A 17,953-nucleotide genomic window follows, 5' to 3' on the forward strand; every position below is an offset into this window, starting at 1 on the left:
AGCATCCTTGCATGGCACCACCCAGCCAACATTTGCCGCCAACTCTCCTTTCTCCATCCCCGGGTTAGGCTTGACCTGTGAGTGGAGCTACGGCTGACTGTGTTGGGTTGTCGTGCAAGGAAACTGTTTCTGCAGCTCCCTTGTGCACCGGAGCCAGGCTCTGATAAGGGGGAAGCCTGTTGTGGGGGTGGCTGGTTGCAAAAATATGATTGGGGCCACAGATTCCCCCCTATGCTACACCACTGTGCACAAGTTTTACCTTGAAGATCCTTATATTGTTCTCTCTCTCTCTCTCTCTCTCTCACACACACACACACACACAAAACCTACTCTTATTTATTTAAGATATATATATATTTTAAAAAAAATATACAACAGAGTAGGCAAATTGAGCCAAATTCTGCCTGTATTTGCAAATATATTCTTTCCCATTTTATATGCTCCTGCATGAGGAAGGGCAAAGCGCTTCTGAGATTGCTCTGCAACTGCCGTCTATATCCACTTTCAAGCCTAGTCTTAAGGGCTAGGACTTTGTTTCCTTCTCTTTTTTTTTAAGCTGCAGAAAGAGATTCTCATGGTGCCATTCAGGAACTGTAGAAATCAAAGGGGCCTGCACAATGCCCACAAGCCTCACCTCTGAGCAGTGGTGGTGATAGCATCCACTATTTCCATTATCCTGTGGAGAGCGGAGTCCGTGCCAATGGTCATGTCAGTGCCACAAAAGTCGTTATCAATGGAGCCAACCATGCCGACAATGTTTAGGTGGCTAGACTTGCTGGCTTCATCTGCCGTGATGCCACCTGAAAGGGTATTAGGCAAAGAACCAGTGAAATATCAGCATATGATATAATTACACCATCCCTGAAAGTTCACTCTTAGCCTAAAATCTAGCAAAAAGAAACCAAACGTTCTCCATATTCTGGGTATTTTAAATCATGAAATCCCAAGAGAGGACAGAACAGTCTTTATGTATGCCACAACAGCAGCAAGAATTTTACTAGCTAAAAACTGGGAGACAGAGGACATACCAACAATTGAAGAATGGCAGATGAAAGTAATGGACTATATGGAGCTTGCTGAACTGACCGGGAAACTCTGAGACCAGAGGGACGACGCGGTGGAGAAAGATTGGAAAAAATTTAAAGCATATTTGAAAAAATATGCTAAAATTAGTATATAAAACAAGGCTGCAGATATTGAAGATAGAGAAGATGTAGAATAGATGAAGTAATGTTAAGGTTATTAAATAAGGTAAGAGGATTGGAGTATTAATATGAGGATAGAAAAAGGTAAAGAAATTACTAAAGATGATTTACAAGGAAAGCAGACGGAGGGGATGTGAGGAAGTGAATTTACAATGTTATAAAGAAGGATAGATAGTGTTTTTCTTTTGTATTTTGTTACATTGTTTATTATTGTATGTAGTGTTCTGTAGTGTTTTGTTTGTGTTATGTTAAAAATTAATAAATTTTTGAAAAAACAAACAAACAAACAAACATTCTCCATATTCTCCCTCTATCCTGCAGGCCAGGCCTTAGAGCAAGGGTGGCTAAGCTGAGGTTCTCCAAATATTGTTGGATTCCAACTCTCGCCAGCCCCAACCAGCACAGCCAATGGTCAGGGGACTTGGCATTCAGTTTTTAAGTGCCCTCCTCGGCAATACCTGTCTTAACTAGCTCCTGCAGCAAACTGGTCCACTCCGCTCGGAAGGTATCCGCTCCAGTCAAGCTGCCGTCTCCCCCGATCACACACAAGTTTGTGATTCCTCTCTTCACCAGGTTGCGAGCAGCCTTCAGGCGTCCTTCGCGGGCACGGAAGTCCATGCACCTGGCACTCCCGATGACGGTGCCACCCTAGGCGAGGGGACAAACCAGGTGAGAGTGTGAGAGCTGGAAGACAACACTATGGCCACCTAACTTAGGTGCTGCTGTGATCAAGAGAAGGAGTCCCTCAAGCAAATCTGGAAGAAGAAAAATCAAGGGAGAAAATAATAATTTGGGTCATAGGTACCATGACAAGAAAGCTGCTTCAGATGAGGGGGGGATCCCCCTCAGCCCACGAACAAATACTTTTGAATACTTTAATTACTTTCTATTGGTAGAAAAGGGTCCATGTTTTGCAACCTTGCCTTGTTTAAACATTGTCCCTATGGTATAAATCAGTGTTTCCCAACCTTTTTTTTGGCCATGCCCCACCTAAGCATCTCTAAAATCCTGTGACATATAATTCTTATTATTCAAAAAGTGAACTCCTATTCATGTGGAAGAATGAGCCATTAACTTGGTGTAACTCATTCTCAAATTGCCCTCGTCAAAATCAAATTGCCACCCTGTGGGGCGTGTGCCCTGCGTTGGGAATAACGAGTATAAATACTCGGAAGTTTTAGTCGCTACCTTCCACACATTCACATACCTGTGGTTTATTTATTTTGGATTTATTTTATGTCTGTTCAACAGTGAACTATTATTGATATGATAGCCATTTTCAAATATCTCAAGGGCTGTCAACCTGGAAGAGAGAACAAACTTGTTTTCTCCTGGTATGGAGGGTAGGACTCGAACCAATGGCACCAAATTTAAAGAAAGGGGTTTCTGATTAAACATCAGGAAGTAGTTTCCAACAGTGAGAGCTGTTTGACAGTGGAACCTCCTTTGGGAGGCTGTTGACTCTCCTTCCTTGGAGGTTTTTAAGCAGAGGTTGGATGGCCATCTGTCATGGATGCTTTAGCTGAGATTCCTGCATGGCAGGGGGTTGGACTAGATGACCCTGGGGGTTCCTTCCAACTCTCTACAATTCTACATGGACTATGCATATTGCCGTCAGATCCTATTTGATAACACTGTATTTTGCAGAATCTTGTATAACTTTAATATATAAATATATATATTAAAAATAAGTTGATTCACATGGAGCACTGCTGGACATCTTTCCAGAAGAGCAAGCAAAAGTTCACCCTCTCTCTCCTGCCAAGGATGTCAAGGCAGCGAACATCATTCTCCCCCTTCTCCCATTTTATCCTCACAACAAACCTGTCAGGTAGGTTAGGTTGAGAGAGGGTAACTGGTTAACAACAGCATAGCATCCAACACTATCAGGGAAACAGGATAACTTAGGAAACATAGGCCTGGCTCCATTACTCTCTCCCTGACACCCCATCTGACATTTGAGGTGGCCGCTTCACTTTGCCTCATGGTTGGGCTTGCCCTGGAGCTTATTTATTGTGGTAAACAGATCCCAAGTCCCACTCAACTACAGTTCCCAAGGTACTCCAAAAAGAGGCAATGCCCGGAAAAGCTACGACCTATAATTCTCAGGTTCATTCTTTTGAGGAAAATGGCCGGCCTGATCTGATTCAGCAGAGAGAGGGCTCCAAAACGCTACACCTCCCTGCTCTCTCTGCCCACCAAATAAATTCTCCTCACTACAAAGATCAAGGCGTCTCCACCATCACCAAAATCCATTAGCTGCAACAGGTTGAAGCGTTTTGTAAGCAGTGGTTGAGAATTTCACCCAATTAACTGTTTGTGAGGAGAGATCAGGGCATTTTTTCAACCAGAACTCAGTTCTGGCACCTCTCAGGTGGGCACCATTGCCATTGTAAGAGAACAAGGGGAGTTGTTCATGGTGAGTTCTGGCACTTCTTTTTCTACAAAAAAAGAGATACACTGGGAGAGATAATACATGTTTGCTGCATGTGATCCTCTATCTCTACAGCCTGGATGCCTAGAGAGAGTTGTGGCCAGACCAGAATCCTCTGCAATTCTTGTTTATGAAATCCAAAAAAGCCCCGACTCATGCAAGTATGGCTGCAAGCAAAGGTCAGCTCGGGTTTCGAGTTATTTTGGGTCTCAGGCATTCATTGTGACCCCAGCTATGGCGATATCATTACACTTAAGGTGGACGACTTTGCCAGTGACCCCAACTGGCGAAAAGGTCAAGATGTTACAATAATTTCCCTCGTGACAGGAGCCCCTCACTCAACTAGCCAGTGACTTTCCTCAAACTGGAGAAGGAGCAAAGGAACTTCTCAAAGGGGAAAAGAATAACCTTTAAAATAAAATAAAAAATAACACTGGACTGACCACTTCGATATTTCCAGAGGTTTAAGATATTTTTACAAGGTTCAAATTAAAACCCCACTGGGGATTATGTCATGTATAGTGTCCAGAAATAAAATAAAGTAAATCTTATGCCCCGTCAAAAAACAACTTTGGGAAAAAAACAAAAAAGAAAAACAACAACTCTGGGGCAGATTTGATGGAGGCACAGGGGACTGCAGAGGCAAAGAAGGAATAATTAAAAAAAACAGCCCACCACCCTGCCCACTTTCACCAATGCAAGTAGAACTTGGCTGAGCACAAGTCTGGATCCAACCCAATGAAATGCAAACCATGCCCTAATTCTATAGCAGCTTTCCCCAACCTAGTGCCCTCCAGGTGTTTTGAACTACATTTCCCACCAACTTCAGCCAGCATAGTCAATAGTCAGAGATGAAGGGAGTTATCATTACCACATAATACTATTTCTTCATTAGTGAGCAATTGATCACTTAGTGTGGCAGCACCCACACTATGGTCTCATTCATTCTTTTTGGCACTTGCTATAAACTTTTTGGTTTAGGCAAGTCTACCCAGATATGTAGAATGTTGACATGTGTTTTAATCTGGTCTTTAGCTTAACATTGATTTTAATTTTATTTTTTGGGGTAGGGATGTTTTAAATAACTGTTTTTAACTGTTCTTTTTCTACTGATAGTTTCATTGTTTTATTCTTTTTCTGAAATCCACTTGCAGGATTTTCGGCTTTGCTTCCCCCCCCCCCTTTTTTTTAGCAAAGCAGTATATACATTTTGTGAAATAAATAAATGGTTGAAAGCATCAGGGGAGCACCAGGTGGTTCTGTAGTATAATAAAACCCTGAAATCTTAGCACACTGGTGACACCTAGGTTAAGGAGGACAGCTCTGAAGCCTCTCATACCCTGAGGGACAAAATCCAAGGGGCTGACTTACCAGTTGCAGCATCATAGACACACTTTCCCATGTTGCTTCCTTAATATTGTCACCGCCGTCCACAAGCCCTTGGTAGCCCTGAAACAAAAGTCAGAAGAGATTATTTAAAAAGAGAAACCTTTTTGAGCCTCCATCTCCTCTAGAGCTGGTTAACTCAAGAAGATAGAGACACTATAGCTGTGAGCTGCTGCTACAGCAAACTATACTGAAGAAGGAATGTTAACGACAATGAAATATACTCGGAGTCAAGTGTGGATTTCATGCTCTTTATTCAGCTCATAGTAGCGAGGAATGGAAGTTTCCCCCAAACGTCTGCTTGATATACATTATTTACACAATGGGCCCCATGTGATGGGCTAATTCCAGGATACTCCTGTCCTGTATGCCAATCAGGTTGCGGATTCACTTCTACCTGGAGCTGGATTGGGTGGCTCCTGCGGACCAATCAGACTGCTGCATTCTGGATCCTATTGTTCTAGGACCAATCAGACTGCTGCATTCTGAATCCTATTGTTCTAGGACCAATCAGACTGCTGCATTTTGGATCCTATTCAACTCAGTACATAACAGACAAGATGCAGTTCAAGTACACTGCCAGGCTGGTGCATTGTTCAGCCTCAGGATATTTCCAGCTCCTTTAGCCACTGTAGCAACATTGAACAGGAAGCACCTCAACCAAGGGCAATCCTTGCATAGGGTCTGTGGGGCACTAGGGTAGCTGGTCTGGCATTACCATTGCTATGCAACCTATGGCGACTCTAATAGTCCTGTTTGGTCTAGCAGCAGCAATCAACAGCAGAGTTAACAAAATAATAAACCCATTTGCAGTAGAATGAGGTGGAAATGAGGTGGAAGAATGGACTATACCATTTGGGTATGAAGATGAAGCATCGTATTTGTGAATACTCTGCAGCAGAAAAAGCTCACTATGAGTAAGTGGAAACCTAGTACAGGTGGGAAGCTTGAACGGATTGCTATCTCAGGATTTCACACCTCATTCTGCTCCATGAGTCGACTACGGCTTAGATACAATTCCTACTCAAGTAAAGAAAGGCTACCTCATGAACCTACCTCATGAACAAAGTAGACTTTGGCCCCAGTGTATATTCCCACTCTGACCACTGCCCGGACAGCAGCATTCATGCCTGTTCAGAGAGAAGGGAGAAGGGAGGTCACAATGTCATCCACAAGCAATCTGGATGACAGCATTGGAGAGGTAGACAATGTGCCCTTCAGGTGTTCCTGGACCACAGCTCTTGTCATGCCTGGCAGTGGCTGATGGGAGTTGTAGTTCAACACCATTTTTGACGGCACTACACTTTGCTAATGTATTGTATAAACAACAATACATTACATATTCAGGTAGGTAGCTGTGTTGGTCTGACGCAGTCGAAATAAATAAAAAATTGTCCAGTAGCACCTTAAAGGTAAAGGTAAAGGGACCCCTGACCATGAGGTCCAGTCGCGGACGACTCTGGGGTTGCGGCGCTCATCTTGCTTTATTGGCCGAGGGAGCCGTCGTACACCTTCCGGGTCATGTGGCCAGCATGACTAAGCTGCTTCTGGCGAACCAGAGCAGCGCACGGAAACACCATTTACCTTCCCACTGGAGTGGTACCTATTTATCTACTTGCACTTTGACGTGCTTTCGAACTGCTAGGTGGGCAGGAGCTGGGACTGAGCAGCGGGAGCTCACCCTGTCACGGGGATTCGAACCACCGACCTTCCGATCGGCAAGCCCTAGGCTCAGTGGTTTAGACCACAGCGCCACTATATCTAGTTCTTACTGAATCACAGGAGAAGCTGTGGAAAGATTAACAAGACCCCGTGGGGGCTTAATTCAGAATATGAAGGAAACAGAAAAGACTAGTGACTCACAGCTCTGATCTCCTCACAAGCACCCACATTGCTCTAGGTTTGGCACCAAATTAATACTTATTTATATGCCCAGACATTGTAAGTTTTGTTAACGATTGTTCTAAGGTGCTCTGTTGTTTTCAGCTATTTTATTTGTTTGATGGTATATTTTAGAGCACATTGCTGCTTATTTTTAGGGAATAAGCTTTTTAGGGAAGTTTTTAATATTTAATGCTGTATTGTGTTTTTAGTATTCGATGGCAGGGGAAACTCAGCCAGATAGGCGGGACATAAATAAATAAATAAATAAATAAATAAAATTATATGACTTGGTTGGTTATAGTGTACTTATTCTGAATTCTGTACTTCAATTTGGTGTTGATGAAGGGCAGATTAAAAACATTTTCATTAAACAAATAAAATAAAATTTGGAAGCTGCCATTTGCAGCACAGAAGCACCATGTGGATGAGGGAAGATGGGAGTAAGGACATTGGAGAATTTAACCAGAACTGGGAGCGGAAATTGATGGTGTTCATTTATTTGTCCCATGTCTGAAATGGAAATCAATCTAGCGAATATAATCACTATTCACTGTTGTCGTTTGTAAACGAAAAACAAGTAATTGATTACTTCCCCCCAATTTGAATTTTTTTCCTTTACATTACAAGTAATGTTTCGGAATAATGTAATGACCATGTAATTAAGTGTGTAATTAAGCATGTAAAATCCCACTACAGCAGACAGTGAGAATAATGTGGTCTTTGTTGAAAACTAAACTGAAGTGGAATGGAAACAGTGCTGCTTGCAAAGAACACAGATTGGAACAGAAATTGACGCCTTCTAACATCCCTAGATAGGGGTGCCTCTATTTCTATAGAGCTCTGCCTTATTTGCCTGGCCTTGATGCTGCTGTGATATTCAATTTGTAACCAGCCTACAACACTGAAGCTCCATTGATGTACAATTGTTGTGTTTCCTCATATATCTGTGCTGTCCACATAGAGGTACTGGTCATCTCCTGAAGTCTTTTTTTAATGCTGACAGGCCTATGCAGTTGCTTAAAATCTCCCTTCAGTAGGGTTGCCAGGTGTCCACTATTTGAGTGGACAGTCCACTTTTTTCACATTATGTTCACTATTTTTTCCCACAAAATAGTGGTCATTTTTTTTTAATTCAAAAGCTTTATGATTAAATGGTATTTTAATACGTGTTAAAATGTTTGTAAAAATATATATATACTTTAATTTAACCCCTCCCCCCCCCCCCCGCTTGTCCGCTATTTTTTGGAAGCAGACCTGGCAACCCTACCCTTGAGTAGACAGTCATTTTAATGATTGCTTCCTGTTGCTTTTAAATGTTTTCATGCTTGTGTATGCTGCCCTGATTTTTGCGAGAGGGTGGTCTAGAAATGCATTTGTTTGTTTGTTTATAAATGAATGTGGTAAATGTGTGATGTGGAGCCTTTATTATGGCATCATCTGACCTTTTCAGCCTCCATGGTGTACGTGTCGTTTCTTACTGCCTCAGGTCAGTATTGTTGACCCAGACTCACAAGTCTCCCATGATCCTATCCTCATATGATTTGCACATTTTATTTTTGACCCGCTGACATTTAAAACAAGTTCTTGAGGTACCCCCTCTGCCAGGCCACTGTGCTTGCTGGCTCCAAAATATACCACAGCATGAGAGGGACTGTAATTCAATGCCACTGCATACCTGCCCCCCCAATCCTCTCTAAGTCATGTGACTGCTTCACAGACAAGCTATGATCATGGATGCAGCTGAGGAAAACTTGGGCTACAAGAAGGCTGAGGTGGATGCCAAACCCCCAATGCTTTTAAACCTTTCTTCAAATTATTAGTATTATTATTATTCGTAGTAGTAGTAGTAGTAAAGGGACCCTGGGGCGTAGCAAGGCTCTGCGCTGCCCGGGGCAGTGGCGGTGCAGAGGCACCCCCCGGGGGGGGGCACAACGCGTGCGTCGTGACGTTGTCGTGACGTCACGACGCACGTGGATGCTGCTGAAAGGGGGAAATTCCCCCTTTCCGCGGCTTTTTTTCTGTGTGGGGGTGGGCCAGCGAGGAGGGGGCACCATGCCAGCAACAAGCGTGACGCCCCCTCCTCACTGGCCCACCCCCCCTGCCGAAAAAAACCACTGGGAGGGGGGGAAAGGCAGCATGCCCTCGTTCGGGGCCCGCGGGGCGGGGCGGGGGGGCGTCCAAAGTGTCACCCCCCTCCCCTGGAACCCGGGGTGGGCCGCCCCCACCCCCCTTGCCACGCCCCTGAAGGGACCCCTGACCGTTAGGTCCAGTCATGTCTGACTCTGGGGTTGAGGCGCTCATCTTGTGTTACTGGCCGAGGGAGCCGGCGTACAGCTTCCGGGTCATGTGGCCAGCATGACAAAGCTGCATCTGGCAAACCAGAGCAGCGCACGGAAATGTCATTTCCCTTCCCGCCGGAGCGGGACCTATTTATCTGCTTGCACTTCTGACGTGCTTTCAAACTGCTAGGTGGGCAGGTGCTGGGACTGAGCAACGGGAGCTCACCCCATCGCGGGGATTCGAACCGCTGACCTTCTGATCAGCAAGCCCTAGGCTCTGTGGTTTAACCTATACACAAGTACATAAACCTCATTACCCACTCGGTCACATTCAAAAACACACATACCTATAAACATTTATCTATAATAAACGTATATCAATATTGATCTAAAACTATTTCCTCTTTCTCCACTTGGGTTAAATCCTTAACGGCAACAAATGATTTTGCCCTGTATCTGTTACACTCAATTCTCTTTCAATATAGATTATTGTTGCTGTGGTGTAATTGCCTGCTTGCCAGCACAGCTGAAAAATATCTAATAAATCAAGTCCTTTCTGACCCTTTTGGAACAGAAATTGCCATACATCCCTTGGAATTTCTCTGCTCCTATCTTTATTTCATTTCATCCTGTAGTTATGTGCTATTTTCCTGTGATTTAGATAACTATTTTGAGAAATGCCCTTGTTTGTTAGTCTCTAAAGCTGTTTCAGACTCAGTCTTGACTCTCCAAATCTCTTGACTTCTCATCAGCCTATCGAAAAACAACCTGTTTCCAAATGCTGATATCAAGATGGTTTTGTCTTAAAGTTAGCTTCTACTTGTTCAATGGTTTGCACACTCTTCCAGTCTTAATAGGTTTCCATCTTACATTCTTTCTATATCTGAAAATTTCCAAATTGCCTTTTCAAAAAGTGAACCATTCGCCTTCTAATAGAGAAGCCAATAGGGAGGCCTTGGATAATAAACACTGCTTTATATTGGTCCAAGATTTCTAAACGTAGGATGCCCCTCTGCAAAATGTCCTCTCCTCCTTTTTTACTTATCCATAGTAGATTTTTAAGATCGGTCTTAATGTAACATTCTCGTATTAGTCTGTTAGCTTTTTCATTTCTATTATGCCATTGCATCTGCCTTGCCAACCCTGCCAATTCTTTTAATCCGAATTCACCCTAGGAGACAACACACCAAGCATTTATTGAGTCAGAAATCTCGTACCCCTAGGCTCCCCATCATCTGAAGGACAAAAGGGAAGGGCCCTGCACTGTGCAGCAGGGGGTAATTTGCAGGCAACCATTGACCTGATTTCATGCAGCACTGGGTTCCCCCTATGTGGAAATGGTGAGTGGAAATGGACCCATCCATTTTTGGCTCTAGTGCTGCCCTCCAGGTATATAATCTATGGCCCTCCAGATATTGTTGGACTCCATGCTGGCTGGGGCTGATGGGTTATGAGAAATGAGTCCAAGAAGATAGAAAGGCTTCATAATGCTACTGCGTCAGCTGTGCAGCCTGAGGATGGATGCAGGAGTGAGCCAGAAACATCCTTCCATTAAATACATCCCTTTGGCCTTCGTTAAAGCAATCACCTCTTTCACATAGCTCTTGCAGCCTTGTTGGGCTCTGCTCCCACATATGCCTTAAGGCAGGGGTCGGCAACCTAAGGCCCATGGGCCGGAAGCAGCTCACGGAGGCTGTTTAACCGGCCCCCAAGCCGCCCCCAAACTGAGCTGCCCACTCAGCGAATCCCCGTTCGCTGTGCTAAACCGGGTCAGCGCGACGCAGGGACTCTCTTCCACAGCTCTGGAAATTGGTTCTGCGTATGCCCGGATGCTAGAAATCACATCTGTGCAGGCGCAATCAATTTTCAGCGTTTGGGCATGCGCAGAAGTGACTTCCGGCGCTGCGGAAATGCACAGACGCGATTTCCAGCATCACGCTGTGTCAGCCCAGCCCATGGAGGATCTCCGTGGGAGTGATCTGGCCCATGCCTGGTATGCCTTGCCGACCCCTGCCTTAAGGGTGCCCCTTCACATGCTGTTGACTCACATCAGCCCCAACCAGCATGGCCAATGGTCAGGGATGATGGGAGTTGTAGTCCAGCAACATCTGGAAGGCACCACATTAGCCACCATTTCTTACCACTATGAGACTACGACTTCTCAAAGCTTTTTTGTGTCCATTAACAAAGTATGGCCTATCTACAGGGCAAATGCGAGCATCTGTCTCAGATGCCAGCACTAAACTAGTCATTTTGTCACCTATCATTTGAAGCTAGATGTGCCCATGGTTTAATCTGTTAGATGTTAAGCTGTGCCTCTGGGTTACATCAGCAGTTATTGTTTGGCATCTGTCTAGACTGCAGCAGCCCTTCATAAAACAGCACAACTGTGTAGAATCAACACCAGTAAAGTTGTAATACAGGTACGTACGTCCATAGATGGGATTTCCAGTAAACCAGCCAAGGATTAGGTTTCTTCTCCATATTGCACCCCATGTCCACAACCATACATGCTTAACTGCTGCATGTATGGGCAGTGGGTTTGTGATGTAGCATAGCCCTTGTGAAGTCATGTTGCCAGGCCATGTTATTGTGACCAGGCATTTTTCAAAAAGCCTCCCAGGTTATCACATCAGATCAACAGCAGCAGTTAATCTGATGTGAACACACACACCCTGCCGCCTCTTGCATATTAGTAGTAGCTCTTCCACCACCACAACAAAGTCACAGCAGAATAGCAACACCACATCACAAAATAGTATGAGAGCAAGTCCAAGCCTGGGTCACACTGAGTGATTTAGTAACAGTGGGTGGAATTCAACATGGTGCTCCTCCAACAAATCCTTTGCCCGTACCAGTATTCTAGCTTGCCAGATGGAACAACACCCCTCCATGCACTGTTCTGGGGTTGGGGTCAGGAGAGTCAGTTTCAGGGAGCACATAGGGGGCCCCAAAATCCTTGTGTACCTGTCCACTGACCGGGTTCTTCAAGTGAACCCCACCCAAAGTATTTTTTCCTTGCAAGCCTTTCATTTATTTCCCTTTCCTCCCCTGTTAGCTCCCCCATTCTCACGTTATTATTTTCATTAGAATGGTACCTCTAGTTGCGGACTTAATCCGTTTCGGGGTGCCGTTCGCTCCCCGAAAAGTCCACAACTAGAGCGCCTCTTCTGTGCATGTGTGTGGCACGGCTGAGCGCTTCTGCACGTGCGACGAACCGGGAAGTAAACACTTCTGGGTTTGCCGCGTTCGTAAGCTGAAAGTCCGTAAGAGCGGAACGCAACATGAGGTATGACATTATTATTATTATTATTATTATTATTATTATTATTATTACTACTACTACTATTATTATTATTATTATTATTTATATACCGCCTTTTACCCAGATATATATATAGAAGACAGCTTGGAAACTTCAGCTGGTGCAGAATTCAGCGGCCAGGCTGCTCACCAGAGCAAGACAGTTTGAGCATATTACACCAATCCTGGTCCAACTACACTGGCTACCGATTAGTTTCCGGGCCCAATTCAAAGTGCTGGTTTTGACCTATGAAGCCTTAAATGGTTCAGGACCACAATACCTCAAGGAATGCCTCTTGCCACATGAACCTACCCGGACCCTGAGATCATCTTCTGAGGCCCTTCTTCATGTGCCTCCTCCAAGAGAAGTCTGGAGGGTGGCAACATGAGAACGGGCCTTCTCTGCAGTGGCTCCCCGTCTGTGGAATGCTCTCCCCAGGGAAGTTCACCTGGTGCCTTCACTATACACCTTTAGGCACCAGGCAAAAATGTTCCTTTTCAACCACGCCTTTGCCTGACTTGATCTACATCCTATACCAGTGTTGGCAAACCTTTTAGAGACCGAGTGCCCAAACCGCAACCCAAAACACCCTTACTTATCACAAAGTGCCAACACAAAGTTACACCCAGAGTTGTGGAGCTTTTTCGGGGTGAGTGGGGTGGGTTGCCTAAATATACTGAGCTTTTTTAGGGGGGGTGTTCCCCAGAGTTGTTGCTTTGGGGAAGGATTTTTGGGGGAGACTTCTCGTAGGAGCACCCAAAGTTCTGCCGCACAGGCTGGCTGGGCTTTTGAGGTGTCCTGCTTCCTGGGCAGAGGCCCCGGACCCTGTATAGGCTCCGCTGTTTTGCTGTGGCGGTGAGCTGCATCTCAGGCCATGCGCCGGGCTGCGCTCTAGCGGGGCCCCAGAACCTGGATGGGAGCCACATCTTTGCAGTGCCCCGAAGGACGGGTTGTGAACCAGGCAGGTTCCCAGGAACAGCGTGGCCCCGCTCTCTGGCTCGCCATCTCACAGTAAAGATAGCACACAGCGGTCAGTGGCGCTTCCTGACTCAGCTCAGCAGCTGGGGCTAGAGCCACCACGGGAGTGCCTGGCTGGTGGAGGAGCAGCCGCGCTGGCGGAAGACAGCGGTGGGGTGGGTGGCTCTTCCTTGGCGGCCGCTCCCTCCACTCGGATGGGCCGATGGTGTGCATGCCACTAGAGAGGGCTCTGTGTGCCCACCCTGGCACACATGCCATAGGTTCGCCTCCACTGTCCTATACCCTTTTTAAAAGAATGCTAGCTCTTTGGGGTTTTTTTATTGGGTTGTTGGTTTTGTTTTGATATTTGTATTTGATATTTTATGTGAACTGTTCCTGAGACCTTCGGGTATAGGGTGGTATAGAAATTTATTATTATTATTATTATTAATAATAATAATAATAATAATAATAATATACCCTTATATATTAGTAGCAGTAGTATTTCCATTTCTTACCCACCCTTCACCATAAGAGTACAACAATTTAAAAATACAATATTAAATGAAACTGCAAGTCCCTGGAGGCAGGAATGGCCTTTTTTCTATTTATAATACTCTGCCAAGTGATATGTTCACTTGTAATGCCGTCAACAGCATGTATGCGTTTCAAAAAAAAAAAAAAAATCCGTCTTGAAACTAAGACGGGACTTGGACACCAAGAGAAGATATATGAGTGCAGATAAACAAAACGGAGCTGTGTGTGTGTTCTCAAGGTCAGGATAAGGAAAATAAGGAATTGTTTGCTTAAGAACTTGACAAGTCAACATGTTTGGAAAAAAAGGACCTGTGTTTTGCTGTATTGAAAACTAATAAAAATATTTTGGAGGGGATTTTTTTTTAAGCATTTCATTACATTTGTTCACACCACAGTGCCCCACCCCAAATTAATCAACAGACATAGATACAGGCAAATCTAGATCAGGAAGAGATGCAGTGAACTGCAGACTTTGTAAGAGTGTAGGACGGGGGTCGGGAACCTGCGGCCCTGGAGCCGCATGCGGCTCTTTCGCGGCCCTGCCGCGGCTCCGGGGCGGCTGCCTGGGGCGCGGAGGTGGCGCGGAGTGGTGGGGGCACTGCGCCTGAAAACTCCTCGGCCGGAGGGAAGACGCGCCAGCCCTGCCCGCGATGGAGGGGCGGTTTGCAGGGGGCAGAGAGAGAGGGAGGGAGGGGGCAGCCGGGGGGAGGCCCGGGGGCGGGGCCTGGTGCGACGGCGGCAGCGCAGTTGGCGGAGCGGAGCGGGGCCGTCCCCGCCGCGGACCGCCACTGTGAGCGCGCAACAGGCGCTCCTCCTTCGGCTCCGGGGCGGCTGCCTGGGGCGCGGAGGTGGCGCGGAGTGGTGGGGGCACTGCGCTGCGCTCCTGGCCCGCCTGAGCTGCGCCCGCCGCGCCGTCCTCCTGACCCGCCGCGCCTGCCCGCTTCCCTCCTTGGAGTGTCGGGCCCGGCGGGCGGCTGGGGTGTCCTTGTGGGGCTTGGCTCCGTTGCGCCTTCCCCGCCCCCGGAGAGGCGGGCGGGCGGGGGACCTTCCCGGCGTCGGTCGCCGGATGGTGCTGCTCCGCCTCGCCGTCCGGGCGCCTCTTTGGCAGCGGGACCCGGGGCGAAAACGTCCGGGCTGCTTCTGAAACCTCCGCCAACTGGTGCTTCGCCAGCGCTCGCTGCGGGCGGTGTACATGCTCAACGACGGCCCCAAGGGCGGCTCGGGGGCCCGGAGCCCCGAGGCCGGCGCGCTGCAGAGCCTGGTGCGATTCCCCCCCCCAAAAAAACTGTTTTTTGCTTTTTGGCTTGCTCTCCCACCCCCCCTCTCTTTTTTTTCCTCCCCTCCTTTTTTAATCCAAGGGGAGAAATCCCATTTTTAAAACAAACAAACAAACGAAAAATAAACAAACACCCCCCACAGCTGCTGCAGCCACTCTATTTGAATTTTTATTATTACCCTTTTCTCCCTCTATCCCCCCTTTTTCTTTTCTCTTCCCCTTTTGTTTTTGTTTTCAAAAAAAGGAAAAAGAAGAAAAAGATTTTCCCCCTTTATTTTTATTTTTTAAACTACTACATATTTTTAATAGATATTCTCCTCACCCCACCCCACCCCCAATTTATATTTTTCCACCCCACTTTTCCATTCCCACCCCCCTTTTTCTTTCTTTATTAATTCGCTTGCCAACCTATCTTAGAGGGGGAAGCCCTCTCTCCCACCCACCCCACCCCCAATTTATATTTTTCCACCCCACTTTTCCATTCCCACCCCCCTTTTTCTTTCTTTCTTAGTTCGCTTGCCAACCTATCTTAGAGGGGGAAGCCCTCTCTCCCACCCACCCCACCCCCAATTTATATTTTTCCACCCCACTTTTCCATTCCCACCCCCCTTTTTCTTTCTTTCTTAGTTCGCTTGCCAACCTATCTTAGAGGGGGAAGCCCTCTCTCCCACCCACCACACCCCCAATTTATATTTTTCCACCCCACTTTTCCATTCCCACCCCCCTTTTTCTTTCTTTCTTAGTTCGCTTGCCAACCTATCTTAGAGGGGGAAGCCCTCTCTCCCACCCACCACACCCCCCCAAAACAACTTTGAGCTGAACCCCCAAAAACGGGGGTACATCACTGCTGAAAGTAGATCACAGTTTCTTGGGAGTTGGCCACCCCTGGTATAAGACATGTAACTAGAATAAAAAAAATTTAAAACCAAGCAAATAATTGTAATAACTACTGTAATAAAGCACTGCTATAATTATATATAATTTCCCTAAAATTTTGGTTTCATTCGCCTTTCCGTGCTGAAATGTCACAACCTGAAGGACCATGGCTTGCCCCCCCCCCCGTTTTGATCCTGGGTACGCCCCTGAGTCAATGCAAAAAAGTAAGAACTTATTCTTGTTGTTTTTACTAATTATACTTTGCATTGGCTCCTATACGTTATTTATTATTATTGCATTAAGGTAAGAAACAATATATGCAGCGTTATATTTGTTTTAAATGTCGCAATGGTTTTGCGGCTCCCAGGTTTTTTTTTTTCCTTTGGAAACGGGTCCAAGTGGCTCTTTGTGTCTTAAAGGTTGCAGACCCCTGGTGTAGGAGGAACAGCAGAGAAATGATGGTTCATGACACCTGAGGGGAGATTATGTGAGTGCTCAATTTGCTAAGGAAATGCTTGCAAGAGGGGGGGGGGTGGTAGGTGGGCAAACTGCGGTTGATGAGCCAAAAAGCAATATAAATAATATCAAAGAGAAAAAAGCATTCAGCAAGAAGGCAGAGAACTACTGAGGGGAAAGGCTGCAGGCAGTGTGGGAGGGGAAAGTCAAAGTAGGGGAGACAGAATAGAAAAGAATGAAAAAAAACAGCTCCTTACTGGATGAAAACCAAAAGTCCATCCAGCCCAGCATTCGGCTTCCAACAATGGCCAGCTAGATGCTTCTGGAAACTCACAAAGCAGCGCAGGATGGAGGAAAGACATTTTACCTGTTATGTTTGGCAACCGAGACCAGTTCCACTTGAGTCATCTCACCAAGTTTAGGGGAAATCTGGATGCTAAAAAGTTCCCAGACATGAAAAAAGCCCTTTCATGGCGATTTCTGCCTATTGGCTTTTTTTGCCATTAGCTCCTCAGACCACAAAGGGAGACCGCCAACACTACAACACACACACACACACACAGAACAGCAACCAGTCCACTTACCCTGGGCATCTCCTCCAGATGTCAACACGGCGATGGCCTTGCCAATCCCCATCGTGTCGGCGTGCTCATGTTTTACCGCTGTTTGCGACATTCTCCGGGCTGGAAAGTCAACAAGAAGAGTTTCTTAAAGATAAGGGAAATGCCCTGGGTCTTTGGTGCCTCCTTGTCCTGCCACAGGGGCCACAGCTGGGTCCAGAGTGCTCCTTGTAGCCCTCTGCCGTTGCCTTTCAAAGTTGACACCCCGCCTACTCTCCAATAAATGACAAGTGGAAATGTCAGCCTGTAAATGATCTTTGAAGCAGTGTCAGCCACACCTAATCCTAAAGGGCACATGGCCAGCTGTCATGAAGAAGAAGAAGAGTTTGGATTTGATATCCCGCTTTTCACTACCCGAAGGAGTCTCAAAGCGGCTAACATTCTCCTGTCGGGGTATGGGTGCTGGAGCTCCTCGTGCACGGCCTTGGACTGGTTATGCACGAGGTACCAGTTGCGGGGAAAGCGGCCAGCGTTCCGCGTGCTTTTGAGCACGGTCGCCGGCCAAGCCTCACAGTCTGAAGGATGATGAGTAAGCCAATTGAAGACTCTAGTGGTGTGTGAGTTCCTAATTGCCTTCTTTAAAGAAAAGTTGCCTCGTGAAATAAAATATGTACCCTGACTCTGAACAGACGGACCAATTTACAGAAAATTAAAAATTTTACTTTACTCCCCCCGTTAACCCCAAAGGAAGACAGACACCGGTTGTATCTTTAGTGGCTTCGGCAGAACCCGCGTAGGC

At 46.3% G+C, this 17,953-nt stretch overlaps 1 protein-coding gene across 2 annotated transcripts in view; it reads right to left on the reverse strand.

The window, feature by feature from the left end:
- PFKM (phosphofructokinase, muscle) overlaps positions 1-17,953 on the reverse strand; it is a 54,019-nt gene that overhangs the window by 24,189 nt on the left and 11,877 nt on the right. For both annotated transcript variants that reach the window (XM_033138602.1, XM_033138601.1), the window contains exons 2-6: positions 17,179-17,277; positions 6,082-6,155; positions 5,011-5,088; positions 1,664-1,853; positions 635-800 (exon numbers count right to left, since the gene is read on the reverse strand). In XM_033138602.1, coding sequence (XP_032994493.1) covers positions 635-800; positions 1,664-1,853; positions 5,011-5,088; positions 6,082-6,155; positions 17,179-17,269 — 599 coding nt within the window. In that variant the 5' untranslated portion in view covers positions 17,270-17,277. The remainder of the gene's footprint in view (positions 1-634; positions 801-1,663; positions 1,854-5,010; positions 5,089-6,081; positions 6,156-17,178; positions 17,278-17,953) is intronic.

The sequence above is a fragment of the Lacerta agilis genome, chromosome 2, assembly GCF_009819535.1.
Source record: "Lacerta agilis isolate rLacAgi1 chromosome 2, rLacAgi1.pri, whole genome shotgun sequence".
Lineage (NCBI taxonomy): Eukaryota > Metazoa > Chordata > Lepidosauria > Squamata > Lacertidae > Lacerta > Lacerta agilis.